We start from the raw sequence: 17,428 nt of genomic DNA on the forward strand, positions 1-17,428 counted from the left end.
GAAGGCGTTTATGGGCTTTGTTCCCTGAAGCTCACTTGCATTACATACACTATGCCCTTTTTGGCACAATCCCCTTTTTGGCACAAAATTGGTTCCATCCATTGTCTGGCAATCATATAATGTTGGTAAAGAAAGGTAAAGGGACCCCTGACCATTAGGTCCAGTCGTGGTCGACTCTGGGGTTGCGGCGCTCATCTTGCTTTATAGGCCGAGGGAGCCGGCATACAGCTTCCGGGTCATGTGGCCAGCATGACTAAGCTGCTTCTGGCGAACCAGAGCAGCACACAGAAATGCCGTTTACCTTCCCGCCGGAGCGGTACCTATTTATCTACTTGCAGTTTGACGTGCTTTTGAACTGCTAGGTTGGCAGGAGCAGGGACCGAGCAACAGGAGCTCACCCCATCACGGGGATTTGAACCGCGACCTTCCGATCTGCAAGCCCTAGGCTCTGTGGTTTAACCCACAGCACCACCTGCATCCCCATGTTTTTAATGTTGGTATGTACTGCTAAAACCTAAAACATCAGCACTTCAGCTGGCAAAATAGGGCGAAGCAGTCATAAGCAACAACTCCATGTGATTTATCTTAAACCCCACAAAGGAGGTTACATTTGTACTGCACCCTTGATCCCATTTAATCATGTTGAATTTTTCCATTCACTTCAGTAGAACAGGGTTCTCCCTTTCAGACTGTTTTGCGGAGATATATTTCTATATTTTTAGCATATAAACTAATTTCATTATATGGGAATTGTTATTCTCAGGTAAATCTACATTGTACTTCGAGTATTCTGAAGCAAGGGGTTTTTTCTTACCCAAACCTCGTTCCCTGGAACAGGTGTGTCTCTTTACTAGCCAAGCAAACAATTTACCTTTGGTTGGGGAAGTGTTTCCACTTAGGAAGACGGAAGCAACAGTTATAAAAGCAACGCATTCATCTGTAAAAAGAGCTACCACATTATTAGCTTCTGTGTTGCTGAAGCTAAATCATGCTAGCCAAAAATGAAGGCAACAGTACAATGTTCACACATTGAGAAAACAAGACTTTATGTGGTTGTATTTTTGACATGAATGCTACAGACTAAACGAGGCACAGCTTTGCACTAAATGTAAAAAACCTCATTGATAAGAAAATTTTGCAGAAGAAACTTTATACACAAGCCTTTTAAAAAAATCTCATGTTTTGTCTTAAAAATTTAATAGCAGGTGACAAAACAAGTCTCCAAAAATGGACATCTTCTCACACTTAAATACAAGTGAGTTCTTAAATAAGATCTGTAGTTAGATGTACTAAAAACATGCAGTGAACCAAACAGAAAGGTCTTCGAACTGTTGTACAAACAACCTTCTTTGTTATCCCATCTCGTAATGCACACTGTACGTGTTTTCCTCTTCTAGCACAAACATACTTCTTCACAGGAATAAAGATGGAAACATCAACTATTATCAAACAGTGAAAAGGCCAGAGACACCGACCAGCTCAGGACATGCAGATTTCTGGGATATACGGTTGTGGAAGCTTAGTGTCCTCTGTCTTTTCTTGTCCAGAAACTTGGCGAACAGTCTTGCGTTTAAACAACCGTAGACTCAACCGCAGTAACTCGTTGTCTACTACTGGAGGATTTGTGTAGGTTTGTTTGGTTGTGCCCTGTTTGAATGGAGAACAATTGCCAAGTTAGTCACAGCTGCATGGTGGGTTCAGACACTGTCACTCTATGAACTTAAAAGATGCTACGCAACTAGTGCTAATGAACAGTGACTGGTTTATTGGAAGAACATTTAGCAGAATGTCTGAAAAATGATAATTTCCACTGGTATCTAGAATTATTTCAGGGGAGAAGAGCATCTTAAAACAGCCACTAAAGTGAGAAGTCATCAGTTCTTAAAAGCCTCTAGTGTTCAGTCACTAATTAAATTTCTGCCACTTTTTAAAAGGGGAAAAAATGGTATATGGACAAGTACCAAACCCATTTGCAGAAGAAACCTAACTTAGGCGGCTTATGAAACAAGGGGAGGGTGTGTCAAGTTGGTTTAGATGCCTATAAAAATGATTCCATAGAAACAAGTCTCAAAGTTAAAAGATCAAGTCACTTTGCAATTACTGAGTATTAAACACGTGTTTCTGTGATGCGGTGGCCTGTTAGGTGCACTTGCCTTTTCATTTTTGACTAGCTGCTTGCGGATTGCGGAGTCTCTCCTAAAGCACAGGGCCTTGCAACAGGGACCAAGATTACACAGCAGGCCAGATCGCTCTTCCTTTCGCAGCAGGGCAGCCATGTTCAGGGCCCCAAATCCATGTTCAAACAAGTTCTCGGCGTCTACAGAAAAGCAACATAAAGAATATAATATTAAGAAAACGTTGGTAAAATGATGGAAAAGACACCAATATACAGCTGTGCTATGTCAAGAGAAGAGTGTGTGTAACTAAAGTGAATGATGGAGACCAAATTTGATTACTAGGGTCATCAGGAAACTACCGTATTTTTTGCTCTATAAGACTCACTTTTTCCCCTCCTAAAAAGTAAGGGGAAATGTGTGTGCATCTTATGGAGTGAATGCAGGCTGCGCAGCTATCCCAGAAGCCAGAACAGCAAGAGGGATTGCTGCTTTCACTGCATAGCGATCCCTCTTGCTCTTCTGGCTTCTGAGATTCAGAATATTTTTTCTTGTTTTCCTCCTCCAAAAAGTAGGTGCATCTTGTGGTCTGGTGCGTCTTATAGAGCGAAAAATATGGTAACTTATGTTTGGCCCACACCCCAAGAGTTTCTCTGATCCTTGATTTCCCCCTCAGGTAAGTGAACAGTGGCTTTTCACTCCTATACAGAAAATTAAAATGTTGCACTTGGGGATACTTTACAGTGAGGGTAAATATTACCTTCCATATCGCTTACAAGGATCTTGGATGGCTTGTGCACAATGTTTCAATATTTCAAAGGAGCAACAACACATACAAAAAACCCCTTACACACATCATACTTATTGGGCATGTTGCTACTTGAATGGATATTTCAAACCGCTGATTTGATACAACCGATACAAAACTAACAATATCCTTGGATTTTTTTTCTAGCTTCATTTGGACACATCCAGCAAGCCAATTATTACCTTTAGGTTTCTCTATTGTTCTCTGGCACGTTTCTTTAATTTTGGTGAAGAGTGAAGGGCCAGCGAGTTGTTTGGAAATGCCGACTCTCAACATAACAGCACCGGGAGTAAATTTCAGAAGAGCAGCTCCGGGCTCTCGTGGCTCTTTGGGCTGCTTTGGCATTAGACTAGACCAGTCTACATCTATTACATCCACAGGATCTGAAAACACACACAAAAAAGAAGTTATTCCTCTGCTCAACAGTACATATAAGGCAGAGCTGAAAAAAATTATGGTCTCTCACTTATTACCATACAATGGATATCCCAGTCATTTAAATGGCTAGAAATCTGGAATTCACAGGACATCTATTTCTGAATAAACTACCGTATTTTTCGCTCCATAAGACACACTTTTTTCCTCCTAAAAAGGAAGGGGGAATGTTTGTGCGACTTATGGAGCGAATTGCTGAATGTCCTGCAGGCAGAGGCTGTTTGTTTCCCCAGTGACATGTGACTGGCTGATTAGATTATCTGTCTGGAAACTATAGAAACAGCTCCCTTTCCTTTCCTAAAGAACCTGCAGAACTGTGAGTTGAACCCCATAAAAACAGGATTTTTTTCCCTTTGCAAAGGAAGCTCAACAACTTTGAGCTGATCCTCAAAAATGGGTTTTTCCCCTTTGCAAAAGAAGCTGCACAACTGTGAGCTGCTCCCCCCCCCCCCCAAAACGGGGCTTTCCCACTTTCCTCCTCTAAAAACTAGGTGCGTCTTATGGAGCGAAAAATACGGCAAGTGACAGTTGCCAGCTACTCTCTAGCAAAGGGGGGTGGAAGAGGAGAAGAGAGGAATCTCTTGAGTTTCTTCCTTGATGAGAAACATTGAGAGAGACTTTCCTTCATTCTGGCTCTGGCAAGACTTAATAATTGGACAGAAGTTAAACAGTAAAGTTTGGGGTTTTAAAAAAATATCATGGCACATTTCTAACTCTTTCCAAGTCACTTGGCTATTAAGCCTATTTCTTATTATCTTATTGGTTGCATTTATATCCCATCTTTTCTCCAAGGAGCTCAAGGTGGCATACAGAGTTTTACCCCTCATCATCTCTACAGCAACTCTGTGATGCAGATTAGGAGGCGAGGCAGTGACTGGCTCAAGTGGGATGTGGCTGGGTTCAGACATCGCAACCAATGATGGTTTATTAGACTGGGAACAAGTCCTGCATCCATATTTATTCATTTTATTCATTACATTTATACACCAGCTTTACCTTCCAAGGATCTCCTCCACATTTGATCCTCGCAACCACCCTATGAGGTAGGAGATGGTCACTGGATCAAAGTCACCCAGTGAGCTTCATGGCTGCGTGGGGATTCAAACCTTGCTCTTAAAGGTCCTAGTCCAATACTCTAACCTCTACGCCACAACGGCTCCTTTCCTTTCCCCTCCCATCATGTTCCCAGCTTTGGTGCTGAAGTCATGACTTCTTAAAACTATGGTTTCCCATGATCTGGACCAGGAAGCTGTTTACAAACCAGAAACTGATATGTTATTCTGTTACTTGGATGGGATACAAAACTTAAGAGAACAGGAAAATTTCTCTCCCCTTTCCCGTGACTAACAGAAGTGGAATTAAGCAAAATCACAAAATGAAGGCCATTCATTTAATGTGTATAAATTAGGCAGGCTGCAGAGTACAGATTATCTATACATAGAAGCTGTGTAGACATAAAACAAAAGGGTTGAATTTATTTCAATTCACACAGGCCTGACATAAAAGAGATTGCTAAAACTCACCTGGCATCTTCTCTTCATCCTGTTGATCCTCCCTCTTTTCAGCATCACCAGCCAAAATTTCATCCAGTTCATCATCACTAATTGGTTCATATTCTCCGGCACCCGATCCCATTGACTGCATATCATCTATTTTGACTTCATCATCTCCACCTACAGAAGAACAGTGCCAAAAGATATCTATTTGAACTTTCAAGCTCACCTATACCAACATCAATGAAATGCAGACCCTGGCTTGGAGTCCAGTTAAATTCATAGAAGAGTGATCCCACTAAAAATGCCTATCTCCCGCCCCCCAAATGCTACAGAGTCTTGGGCCCCTGTTTGAAATGGCATGGGATGTGGGTGGCTGAAGCACAAAGTGCAAAAACCAGAGATCACCCCTCGGTGTGAGCAGGTAGCAGTTTTTGGATCCAAACCTAATGTGAGCTGCATATTATATTTGGAAAGACTTTTTAAAAACCCATTTGGTTAAGAGTTTTAACAAGAAACTTTCCATACTAAATACACATCTTTGTTGTCATTTTAAGCGCCAACTGAACATGCTGCAGGAGATGAGATTAGGATCTCCTACTGTTCTTGTTAGGAACGCAGGTGGCGCTGTGGATTAAACCACAGAGCCTAGGACTTGCCGATCAGAAGGTCGGCAGTTTGAATCCGCACAACGGGGTGAGCTCCCGTTGTTCGGTCCCTGCTCCTGCTAACTTAGCAGTTCGAAAGCATGTCAAAGTGCAAGTAGATAAATAAGTACCACTCTGGCGGGAAGGTAAACGGCATTTCCGTGCGCTGCTCTGGTTCGCCAGAAGCAGCTTAGTCATGCTAGCCACATGACTCGGAAGCTGTATGCCAGCTCCCTCGGCCAGTAAAGCGAGACGAGCGCCGCAACCCCAGAGTTGGTCACGACAGGACCCAATGGTCAGGGGTCCTTTTACCTTTACTTTACTGTTCTTGTTAGCAGGGAAACAGTGTTTGAAGAGAAATATGTTGCAACCTTTTCCTCCTGTCTCTTTCCCTTGGCATAAACTCCTCACTGCAATTGGCTCTAGGAGGCAGAGCACAGAGGATGCAGATAATGCCCATGTCCCTCCCCAATCCTATTAGAGCAACTTTGTGTGTGTGTGTGTGTGTGTGTGAGAGAGAGAGAGAGAGAGAGAGAATGAATGAGAATGATTTGCATTGGAGATCATGGAAGAAGAGTCAAACACACTCTTCTAGAGGCATCTATACTGTTCAGGGCTCTAGCTACACTGCTGAGATGGTGTTGTGAATTGGACCCAAGATCAGAACCCTCAAACAAGAAGATGATGAAACACTCAATTCTCCAACAAGAAGATTCATTCAGGTATTTGGACAGCAAAAACAGACCGATAATACATCACCTTCTAAATGTTCCACTTTCTCAGCTTCAACCCCATCTTCGAATCCTTGCAAAGGTCCCAAGTCTTTATCTAGCCTTTCCTTCTCGAGGGAGGTAGAGTCCAAATAGATCACCTCAAATTCTGGATGCTCCTTGCCCGGTTTTGTTTCACTGTGCTTGGATAACTCTGCTTGAGAGGAAATATTGGCACCTCGATCTCTCTCAGGATTCTCCAGGAGTAGCCTCTCCTTTTCACGATCTGTATCCCTTCGCTTTTCCCGCTGTCTCTCTCGTTCGCGAATTCTGTCCCGCTCTCTGTTCCTTAACCAGTCTTTGGCTGTATCTCGGTCCCAATCTCTCTGCCTCGCGTCTCGTCGGTCCCGTTCACGATCGTGCTCATGCCTGTCTCTCTCCTGCACCCTTTCCCTGCTATCAAAGGATCCCGATCTGGAATGACCTTGGCGATCCGATTCAGGAGAACTTCGCCTGGAACTGTGGCTCCTTGAATCCTGTCGATCTGGATAAAAGTGTTAAGCGGGTGCATGACTATGTTGTACATGGACTACACACCTAACAGAGCTTGGCTGAGAATAAGCCATGTTCCGCCAGCTCTCTTCTTGCTCTTCCCCTTTGAAGGGGATATTCTGGTTTGTTAGAACACGGTTTCCCCTGATGTCCAGGCTAGGAAACTGTGGTTTAAGTGCTGCTTTACAAACTAGGGTATGATCCTATGTGCCCAGACCCCCACCCCTACAATTCACTGTTTCTTTGGCAGACAGGAAAAACTCCCTCAGCAAATGAGTCAATCTGGGAAGGGTTCCTGGAAAACAGAAAGTCTGGATCCTTCTGCTCTGAAGATGCACCGTTACACCTTCCCACATTTTTGTCAGAATGAAATATTTATCCCCAACCAGCAAAGGCAGAATAGAATCATAGAATCATAGAATTGGAAGAGACCACAAGGGCCATCGAGTCCAACCCCCTGCCAAGCAGGAAACACCATCAGGGCACTCCTCTGCTTAAAGACCTCCAAAGAAGGAGACTCCACCACACTCCTTGGCAGCAAATTCCACTGTCGAACAGCTCTTACTGTCAGAATATGATATATTTGTGATAGTACCACCTTAGAATACAGGCAAAGGTGACGCTACTAAGGATCTAAGCAGTTGCCGTTGAACATCTAAAGATGTTCCATGGTTAGAAAAGGCATCATGGTTTGTTTATTGTTTTATGATGCCATTTTAAACTGAAAGCCGCCACGGGAGTTTCTTGAGTCCAAATTAATGAAGACAATAACGAAGTCTACAAATCAATTTCAAAACTTAAAGAGGGCGTCGCATCAGGAAAATCATAAACCAAAAACCAACCTTCAAACAATGAAAGGGAATTGTTTTATGAGGCTAAAGATTATGAAATGCATACAACACTCGGGTAAGCGGAAGCCAGCAACTTTCCTGATCCTCTCCCCATTGCAGCCTCTCCCTGGTGTTGGCAGATGCTTAGCAAAGGTCTGAGGTATTATGAGAATCTGAGGAAAAAGCGGGCAGAGGCAGCTTGTGCAAGCAAAGAACACAAGTGGAACTACCTGAAGAGGTGCTGCGGCTGGGAACCCCTCGTTTTAGTTGATCAATTCTCGACTTGCGCTCTCCGGCAATTTCTAGACACCTCCTCTCTCTCTCTCTGTCGCCAGCGCTGCTATGCAGGATCTTCTTAAGGCCGGCCTGGTCATCTCCGCTACGATGTGCAGAATCATTGGAGGGCGAGCGAAGTCGACTGGAGGTACGGCTCCGATTGCTACAAAGACTGCTGCTTCTCTTCTCTTCCGTAGGTTTATGGTGAGGGGGCTCCTCCACTACGTGAGGGGGCTCCACGGCTTCAGTCCTTGCGCGATGGCTAGTTCTGTGGGGCTCCTCAGAACTTCTCTCCAGAATACTTTCCCCACGCTCTGGAACGTCCTCATCCGACCAGTCGCTAAACGTTGTGTCCTCTCTCTTGGGCGCGGCTTCTATGACCACAGATTTCTCAGGCACTGCTTCCACCAGCTCCTCTCTGGTGGTTACCGGTGGTGTCCTTGGGCCTTTTTTCTTTTTCTGGTGTGGGCCGCTGTCCTCATCAGAAGCCTCAGAATCTCCTTTAGATCTTTTGCGCTTCTTTTCAGTGCTCTTCTTTTTCTGCGCTTTCTTGGGAGAAAAGACCTGGGCTTTCTCTGGAGCCGGCTCGCTAACAAAGCGCTCCAGGGCAACGTCATCTTCTTTCTTCTTCTTCGTGGCCTTCTTCTGTATTTTAACTTTTTTCTTATCTTCGTGCGCATGGTCAGCAGCCTCTCGTTCTTCAGAAGCCCGGTTGCTTATGTTTTCTTGCACACGGCTCCTTGAACTTTCGTTAGTCTCCCGCTGCTCTCGCTGTTTGTCCCCAGAAGAGGAACTCCGCTCCTTGAAATCACTTTCCTCATAGTGTCTGGAGCTGTCCTTTCTCTCCGGCTTTCGGTCGCTGTCTTTCCACCGGCTCTGCTTGTCTTCTGAAAGGTGCGTAGGACTAAGTGAGCGCGATTCCTGAGGTCGAACAACCTGGCTCAGTAATCTGCGTTTTTCGTCTGTGAAAGATGAAAAATATGTCATGACACTTCTTTTCTCAACAGGCCCTTACATCTGATTGTCACGCTTAGGTCACAACTAAGTGGCCTGCACATACCCAACATTAAGGGACACAATTCCTTGTACGTCCGTTGCCGGTTACATTTTTAAATGCCCATTTTAAAAAAAATAACAACCACAAGCACATTTGACATGAAAGATGCTCATAAGAAAACCGCCATCAATACATATACACCGTTTCCTTATCCTATAAATACCACCTGAAAGTAAAGAAGGATACTCTAGAATATCTTTGGCCAGACTGCACATTTAACATGAGTGATGTACTTTTGGTGAAAATGTTTCCGACTTTTTAAACAAAACATTTTCTGTTTCATAAACTAATCCGCAAAGAATGGATAACAATTTCAATTACAGCATGAGGAATGTCTGGCAGTTTCAAAATTATTAGCTTTGTTTACTAAATACAAGTACATTAAACATGGTAAATTAGATTAAGTTCTAATTTTTGGAGTTTTGTGCTCGCACAGCCAACAGTCAAGGAGAACTTGCAGACTGACATGTTAGTCGCCACTGTTAATTAACTCAGCCTTCATTGTTTTTTCAAGTTCCACTCATGTTTTTAGCTAATCTGCAAAAGTTCTGACATTTTCACATCTTTATGATCATGGTAAAGTGCCTCAAAAATGGGCAGGGGAAGGTAAGTATTAGAAATAGGACGGACTTTGAAATGTAAAATGCAAGATAAATGCTTCACTTAAGAAAGCAAATCTCTGCAAGAATGATAGCCTTGCACATACAACTCAGCAATAAAATACTTACAGACATACAAAGGCATATACTTATAAGTCATCCTTTGCTATCTCAGCTTGCAAAATGAAAGCAGTTACTTCTAATCTGCATCTAGCATGGAGGCTGCATGCTTTCACTTACTCTGATCTTCTCCACTGTTATAGGCATCGCTATCAGGTGAATGCTCACGGCGGCGCTTAGGTGATTTACGAGGGCTGGGGCTACTTTCATTTCTGTGACGTTTTCTATATCAGGCCAAAAAAACGCAATCAAATTTAATGCACTTCTAAGAAATCTCTCATCTTTCACCATAAAAACAAACAGAACTGTAACAAATTGCAGCGAACTGCACTACATGACCTATGGGAGTCCCTTCCAACTATACCATTCTATGAGATAAATTTTTTACAAGGGATCAGTAAAGTGTGCGCTAGTCTTCTTTAATATGGCATATGAACCTTCAATGTATCCCCAATTATCCTTTTGCAGGCCTAATCATAGAGGCATTTAGTCCTTTTGCCGTCTGGTGCTGCCAAACTGGCCATTCTAAATATCAGTTCATTTTCTTTTAAAAACCAAACTTAATAATAATAATAATAATAATAATAATAATAATAATAATAATTTTTATTTATACCCCGCCCTCCCCAGCCAAGGCCAGGCTCAGAGCGGCTTACAAGCAATAATAAAAACAAGTTGAATGATTATAACTTAAAAACAAAATTAAAGTACAACATTAAAATATTGAGACATTAAAATATTAAAATGTAGCCTCCTCGCAGGAGGAGAAGGAAAAGAAAAAAGAAAGAGAGGGAGGGAGGGAATCAAATTGGCTACAAGCCAAAGGCCAGGCGGAACAACTCTGTCTTACAGGCCCTGCGGAAAGAAATCAGATCTTGCAGGGCCCTGGTCTCACGAGGCAGAGAGTTCCACCAGGCCGGAGCCAGAGTTGAAAAGGCCCTGGCTCTGGTTGAAGCCAATCTAACTTCCTTAGGGCCCGGGACCACTAGGGTGTTGCTATTTATGGACCTTGAGGCTCTCCGTGGGGCATACCAGGAAAGGCGGTCCCATAGGTACGAGGGCCCTAGGCCGTGAAGGGCTTTAAAGGTCAAAACCAGCACCTTAAATCTGACCCTGTACTCCACCGGGAGCCAGTGCTGCTGGAAAAGCACTGGGTGAATATGCTCCCATGGCAGAGACCCCGTGAGGAGCCTCGCTGCAGCATTCTGCACCCGCTGGAGTTTCTGGGACAGCTTCAAGGGCAGCCCTGTGTAGAGCGAATTACAGTAGTCAAGCCTGGAGATGACCGTCCCATGGATCACTGTGGCCGGGCCGCGTCGGGAAAGGTAAGGGACCAACTGCTTGATGTGTCAAAGGTGGAAAGATGTCACTTTGGCTGTTGCTGTAACTTACTTTGACTTCCTCTCTTCGCGGCTATCTCGTGTGGCCCTTTCTTCCCGGTTGTCTTCTCGCTTGTCTCTGCGTTCTTCTCTTCCTCTCTCCTTGTCCTCCCACTCTCTCTGGCGCTCCCTCTCCTTCTCTCTTTCACGCCCTCTCTCTCGTTCACGCTCTCGCTCCCTTTCCCTTTCTCGCTCCCGTTCTCGCTCCCTCTCTCTTTCCCTCTCCCTCTCCCTTTCTCTGTCGTGATCCCTGTCCCGTTCCCTGTCTTTATTATCCCTTTCTCTCTCGCGTTCTCGCTCACGGGCACGTTCACGTTCAGCTTCCCTCTCGCGCTCCCTTTCTCGCTCGCGTTCGCGCTCTCTCTCCCTCTCCCTCTGTCTTTCATCTCTTCGGTCTTCACCCCTATCTCCCCTTCGCTCTTCTAATCTTTCATCACGTTCGACGTCATCGTTCCTTCCCTGGTGTCGTACTGGCGAGCTTGGTCTCGGATCTGAAATGATAAAATAGGTTTCGTTTCCCTGCATAAACAGACTTCAACATCCAGCTAATTATTTGTGTATTCCTGCAGAAGGGAACCTCCAGCCCATGAGTCTGGCAGGCTTCCCCACTGGTCACATAAGGGCACTTTGGCCAAGCCAAAGCGCCCTACATCTACCCTACACCTGACATTGGATTTGCAGGCACCACTGATCAGCCAAATGGCGGTGCTTCTAATACTTTGGGCTTCTAATATTGGTCCAAGTTACCAAACTAGTTAACAACTAATATGTTTGCTGAAGTAGCAGGACCACAGTCAGTCCATTTCCTTCCTCCCCCCCCCCCAAAAAATGTTTTATCAACAATTTTCAAGATAAAATACAGTAAAAATCAAACTAGTCTACAGAATAAGAATATTTAAAAAGTCAAAAGATAAAAAAGCAAGAGAAAAGAGGGGGGGAAACCTGCAAGAAGAAAAGGAGTTTGGATTTGATATCCCACCTTTCACTCCCTTTAAGGAGCCTCAAAGCGGCTAATATTCTCCTTTCCCTTCCTCCCCCACAACAAACACTCTGTGAGGTGAGTGAGGCTGAGAGACGTCAGAGAAGTGTGACTGGCCCAAGGTCACCCAGCAGCTGCATGTGGAGGAGCGGAGATGCGAACCCGGTTCCCCAGATTACGAGACTACCGCTCTTAACCACTACACCACACTGTAAGGCCCTTCAGCATATTTCTATCATGTATACCCTGTCATTTATCCACATACAGAGGTGATAAGACTTCCACCTGGGAGCCTACTTCTTCTCTACCTGCCTTTCTTTCACGTAGGGAGCCCATTTCCCTCTTTATTCAATTGTTAACAGTCACTGTCCCCGCTGCATAACTGTCCTTAGGAAACTGTTCTGCTTCAGCTACTTACTGATACAAGTATAAACAGCGCCTACCTCTCTCTCTGTTGTCGCGCTTGTCCCTTTCCCCATGCCTTCTTTCAAAGGAAGAATCCCTCGTGTGTTCACGGTTTTCGTAGCGATCCCTCTCGGGATAAGTGCTCCGAGATTCCCAGCTGTCGTGGTAACTGCTGCTGGTGTTGTGGCTGTCGACCTGAGATCCCCTTGCTCCTCGACTACCTAATGAAAACAGACATGTAGAAAAGCACAGGGAGATGGCCTGCTGCCGTGCTGAAAGGTTACAGGATCGCTAAAACCCTTTTTATAATCTAAAAAAGTTAATAATTAGTTTTAACTTAAAAATACATGCATGGTGAGAGCCAGTGTTGTGCTGGCGGACTCAGCAGTTTCTCCTTGCACTGTAGCCTCCTGTGACTCTCTAAATATGCTGCAGTGTCTTGTAATCCCCTGAAATGGATCTCGAGTCCGGGACAGGAGAGGAGGGAGGAGACGACAGGGCAATCCTATTTGCATGAGCAGAAGTCTGCTGCATAAGTGGGACAACCCTGTTGAGTTTCGCTACCAGACTGTTATTTTCTCAGTAGGTACACTGGTGAATTAAAATTGTATCCCCTAAACTTGATAGTTTACCTGCTGGGTAAGAAATCTTTTGTGAAAGGGGCAATCACGTGAAGCAGAGGTGGAAAGGATCAGAGTGGCGATGTAGAAAAATACAGTCTAACATTAGATCTCTTAACGCATAAAAGCAAATGCTTATTAAAAAGGCAACAATCAAGTGGATTTCTACCTTCCCATTACCCATCTGCTCCTTAGTATTTCATAACTCTTTGGAATACCCACAAGGTTGCAGATAAATTAAACAGGATGGTGTCTGTAGCTCGTAAGTGGGGCAGAAGGCCGCCAGAATTTTAATGGTGAAAGGAGATTTCGTGAAGTTCAACTTTAATGAAATTTGCCTCTGAATCATGCAACAAAACCCCAGCATTTCATTCATTATACCTTTGTCCGATAATTCAGGTCCTCTTCCTCTACTTCTTCCAGAAGTTCTAGATTCATTTCTACTCTCACTTCTCGAGTCTGTCCTCGTTTCGGAACGAGAGCTCTCTTCTCTGCCATGGGTTCTTCCATAGCTACGTGATTCCTCCAAATACTGCTCTTCCTTTTTATGGGAGTCTCGGCACTCGCGGTCTCTGTAGTCATGGGTGTCCCGTGCAGAACGCAGGTCTCTCTGATCGCGACCTTCTTTATTGTCTCTGCTACAGCCCCTTGTGTCCCGTGAGTCCCGGGTGTCTCGAGATTCTCTTAAATCCCTACGGTCTCTGTTATCCCTGGTTTCCCTTCGATCCCGCCCGTCCCGCCCGTCCCTCGATTCTCGATCGTCTCTGTGATCCCGGGGAGTGCTCTGTTCTTGGTCGTAGTCACGTTCCTCTCGAGTGTCTCTCTCTCTTCCCCTTTTTCCTCTCGTCTCTGAAAGTGAATTTAGCACACCTGCAGTTGAACAGTCAATAGCACAAACAGTCCTAATATTAAACTGCAATCTATTAAAACTACAAGAAACGCTGGAAACAGAGTGACATTTTTAAAGGGTGATGGTGGTGCCCATCCAACGCCTTAAGACACCTATGCTTCTTAAACGAAAAGTCACACAAACTCTCTCCCTCTCTTTTGGAGGGGGCTAATGTGTATTTTGTTCAATACTCCAGGCAAAGCTTGATATATATCTAATGCAATCAATCAAGCTGTTGTGGCAAAACACATTTTAAACATATTTAAAAACAAAAAACACTGCATTCCATCTCCCTTATCCTGCAGCACACTGAGCTCTGTTCACAGCAATTTTACATTATGGTTTCCAAAGATTGCTGATTTGTACAAAGTTTTGTTTTTGTTTTATCATTTTGCACTCATCCTGCTTCTCTTCTGCCATTCTACTCTTGTGCCACTTCAGAGAAGTCATTCTGAATCTGCTCAGGCTTTCACCAATGTGACTAATTTAGACCCATCAGCCTCCTATCTTTAACCAGTTATCAATAATAAAAAAGTGCTTTCCCATTTATGGCATTCCTACTGAATTTCCACAGGAGTTTTTGCATAGAGACAAGAGTTGCAAAGGCTTTTGAAAAATCAGGGTATAAAATGTTCACTGATCACACGGTTGTTAACACCCTCAAATAATTCTAGAAAGGTGATGAGCAGTAACTTCCCTTTGCAAGCTCTTTTATTCTAAAAGATTTACTAATGGTTTATTATTAACTCCCAGGACAGGAGTTAGATCAACAAGCCCATTAACTTTTCTCAATAAGCTTGATGATGCTAGTAATGCTGTCTTTTGTAGTTAATACAGCAGCCAGCAATTCAATATTTGAGTTTAACAACTCTTGGGAGAAATAATGCCTGGCCTCTTGTAACTTTAAAAAAACTGTTCTTACAGACTACAAATAAAAAGTTTGCTTTTATTCTTATCTCTATTCATACCATCCCTCCTTTCGTGGCGTCGATCGTGTGACTGTGAAATCCGTTCACGATCATGCGACTGTGAAATCCGTTCACGATCATGCCGGCTTCTCTCCCGCACTGGTGAACGATGCCTTGAAGGGGTCTGCTTTTGCTGAGAAGGTGAGGTTCGGTGAGGATAAGGAGACGAGGAACGGCCTACAGGTGGGGAAGCGGTCCTTTTGTAAGCGGGAGAAGGAGTTCTTTTGTGACGTGGCGAAGGAGAACGTCTCTGAATGGAGGAACCTGACTGAGATGAGGAAGAGTGATGTCTTGAGGACACAGGAGAATGGTGATGAGTTGGTGGTGAGGCAGACCTGCAGACACAGAAATCGGGGGGGGGGGGGAATCTGTGGAATGAACATCCTGAGCCTTATACAACACCTTTTCAACGGATGAAAATGAATCCAATACAACTAGCCTAAATTTACAAAATATTTCTCTCAGATCACGAAATAATATTTACATATAATTTCATAACAATGCTGCCCGTCAATTTGCAATTAGCTTACACTGTGACCAAATTGATAATGTTGCGGACTCGGAAAGGCAAGTAATTTTCCGACACTCATTTTATGCAATATATAATAACATCAGTGTGAGATCCAAAGACAACCATAAAGGTAAAGGGACCCCTGACCATTAGGTCCAGTTGTGACCAACTCTGGGGTTGCGGCGCTCATCTTGCTTTATTGGCCAAGGGAGCCGGTGTACAGCTTCCGGGTCATGTGCCCAGCATGACTAAGCCACTTCTGGCAAACCGGAGCAGCACATGGAAATGCCACTTAACTTCCCGCCGGAGCGGTACCTATTTATCTACTTGCACTTTGATGTGCTTTCAAACTGCTAGGTTGGCAGGAGCAGGGACCGAGCAACAGGAGCTCACCCGGTCGCAGGGATTCGAATCGCAACCTTCTGATCGGCAAGTCCTAGGCTCTGTGGTTTAACCCACAGCGCCACCCAAAGACAACCATAGTATGTAACAATATGATTTCAGATGTGATGTTCTACTTTGATCCTGAGTAACATGACCAATAATGCAGAGACCTAGAGTTTATCACTTTAAGCTGCTAGCTTCTTGCTAAAATCGCAGCTGATTCATTCAAACAGCTTGCATTCTCTAAGTATAGATAGGGATTGCAATGGAACCCTGGTTTTTGAGTGTCTCAGAAGCCGAATGTTTCGGCTTTCGAACGCTGAAAACCCAGAAGTAATTGCTTCTGTTTCTGAACGCGCCTCGGAAGCTGTCAAACAGCTTCCGAGGCGTGTTTCTCCATTTTCTCAATGGATGCTGAGGACTGTCCACTGAGCCTCCATTGTCGAACGTTTTGGAAGTCCGGAACGGATTACATTTAACAACCGAGGTACCACTGTATTTTTAATTCTGTCTAGCAATGAGTCTACATGAGAAACAAATTGCAGACTTCTATCTGGAATGGAGTTAATATAACAATTATGGAGTACAGTTCATGTCTAAGCGGTAGAGATGACGCTCCATTTTCTGACCTTTTTAGAAGCATTTGACTAGTCTCAGGCTATTGTTGTTGTACTAATCCCATGGCTTTTTCTAACAAGAGCTCTAAACAACTTATGTATAGATCCTAAATGGCTTTACCACCTGGGGAGTTCAGAGCCAGAACTTGCATACCTTTGGCAACAAAACGCGAGCATGTGTCTATCAAATCACACCAACCAATATTGTCGCTAACATGGAAATCAGCCTAACTGGCTATTGGGGGAAGTAGGACAAAGTACCTTCCACACCCCATGTTATAGCAAAAACTTTTTAGATATCATTTTCTCAAGCTTTTTTGCAAAATGGGGTGTCTTGGAACGTTTTGAGTATCAAATGTACCACACACTGTGTGTAACAACCATTTTGTTGTACATTTAACACCCCACATATGAAGATACATATATGTGTTATTTCTAGACTGTTAACCAGGGTTGAAATTTTTCTAGATTTCAGGTTTCTAGACAGTGTATAGGTATCAATTTTAATATCAACCATCAAGAGTGAGTCAATCCTAAGCACCTTCACACATTATTATACAAAGTTACCACTCTGCAAGCAGAGATGTATGTCCCTAGTTGCCACAGGATTTCCCCACAATCCCCTGATTGAAACTTAAATCAAATATGTGGAAAAAGCGTTGGAACGCCTGAGCCCCAGGATTCCAATCTGTTTGGTGGCTTGGTCAGTAAAAGGTAAACATGTCCCAGGTTTAGTAGATGTAAAAGTGTCCCATTTTCAGTTATCTGAGTATCTTGGGCTACAGAAGTTCGGTATTTCAATAAACATATCTATATAAGTAATTATTCTACCTGCAAGATGGCGAAATGGAATGTTTATGGCTGCTGGATTTAGCTGGAGCCCAAGATGTCTGCCTTCTCCTTGTGGTAGGAGAATATTCTCTTGAAGGAGAAGAATTACTACCAGACTGTTCTTCTGGACTAGGCGAACGTCTCTGTCTATGAGAACTTTCTGAGGGATCTCTGAGGAATATACAAAAAGCAATAGGTACATGG

At 43.9% G+C, this 17,428-nt stretch overlaps 1 protein-coding gene across 4 annotated transcripts in view; it reads right to left on the minus strand.

Annotated features, from left to right (window-relative positions):
* Window positions 1-1,025: 1,025 nt before the first annotated feature.
* Window positions 1,026-17,428, minus strand: part of ZC3H13 (zinc finger CCCH-type containing 13) — a 46,890-nt gene continuing 30,487 nt past the window's right edge. For all 4 annotated transcript variants that reach the window (XM_083729822.1, XM_083729820.1, XM_083729823.1 and 1 more), the window contains 12 exons: window positions 17,225-17,395; window positions 14,882-15,216; window positions 13,406-13,873; window positions 12,443-12,625; window positions 11,034-11,511; window positions 9,762-9,865; window positions 7,820-8,827; window positions 6,257-6,751; window positions 4,881-5,030; window positions 3,105-3,305; window positions 2,154-2,317; window positions 1,026-1,647 (listed from right to left, as the gene is read on the minus strand). In XM_083729822.1, coding sequence (XP_083585948.1) covers window positions 1,480-1,647; window positions 2,154-2,317; window positions 3,105-3,305; window positions 4,881-5,030; window positions 6,257-6,751; window positions 7,820-8,827; window positions 9,762-9,865; window positions 11,034-11,511; window positions 12,443-12,625; window positions 13,406-13,873; window positions 14,882-15,216; window positions 17,225-17,395 — 3,925 coding nt within the window. In that variant the 3' untranslated portion in view covers window positions 1,026-1,479. The remainder of the gene's footprint in view (window positions 1,648-2,153; window positions 2,318-3,104; window positions 3,306-4,880; window positions 5,031-6,256; window positions 6,752-7,819; window positions 8,828-9,761; window positions 9,866-11,033; window positions 11,512-12,442; window positions 12,626-13,405; window positions 13,874-14,881; window positions 15,217-17,224; window positions 17,396-17,428) is intronic.

This window comes from Podarcis gaigeae (genome assembly GCF_964106915.1).
Source record: "Podarcis gaigeae genome assembly, chromosome: 3".
Classification (NCBI taxonomy): domain Eukaryota; kingdom Metazoa; phylum Chordata; class Lepidosauria; order Squamata; family Lacertidae; genus Podarcis; species Podarcis gaigeae.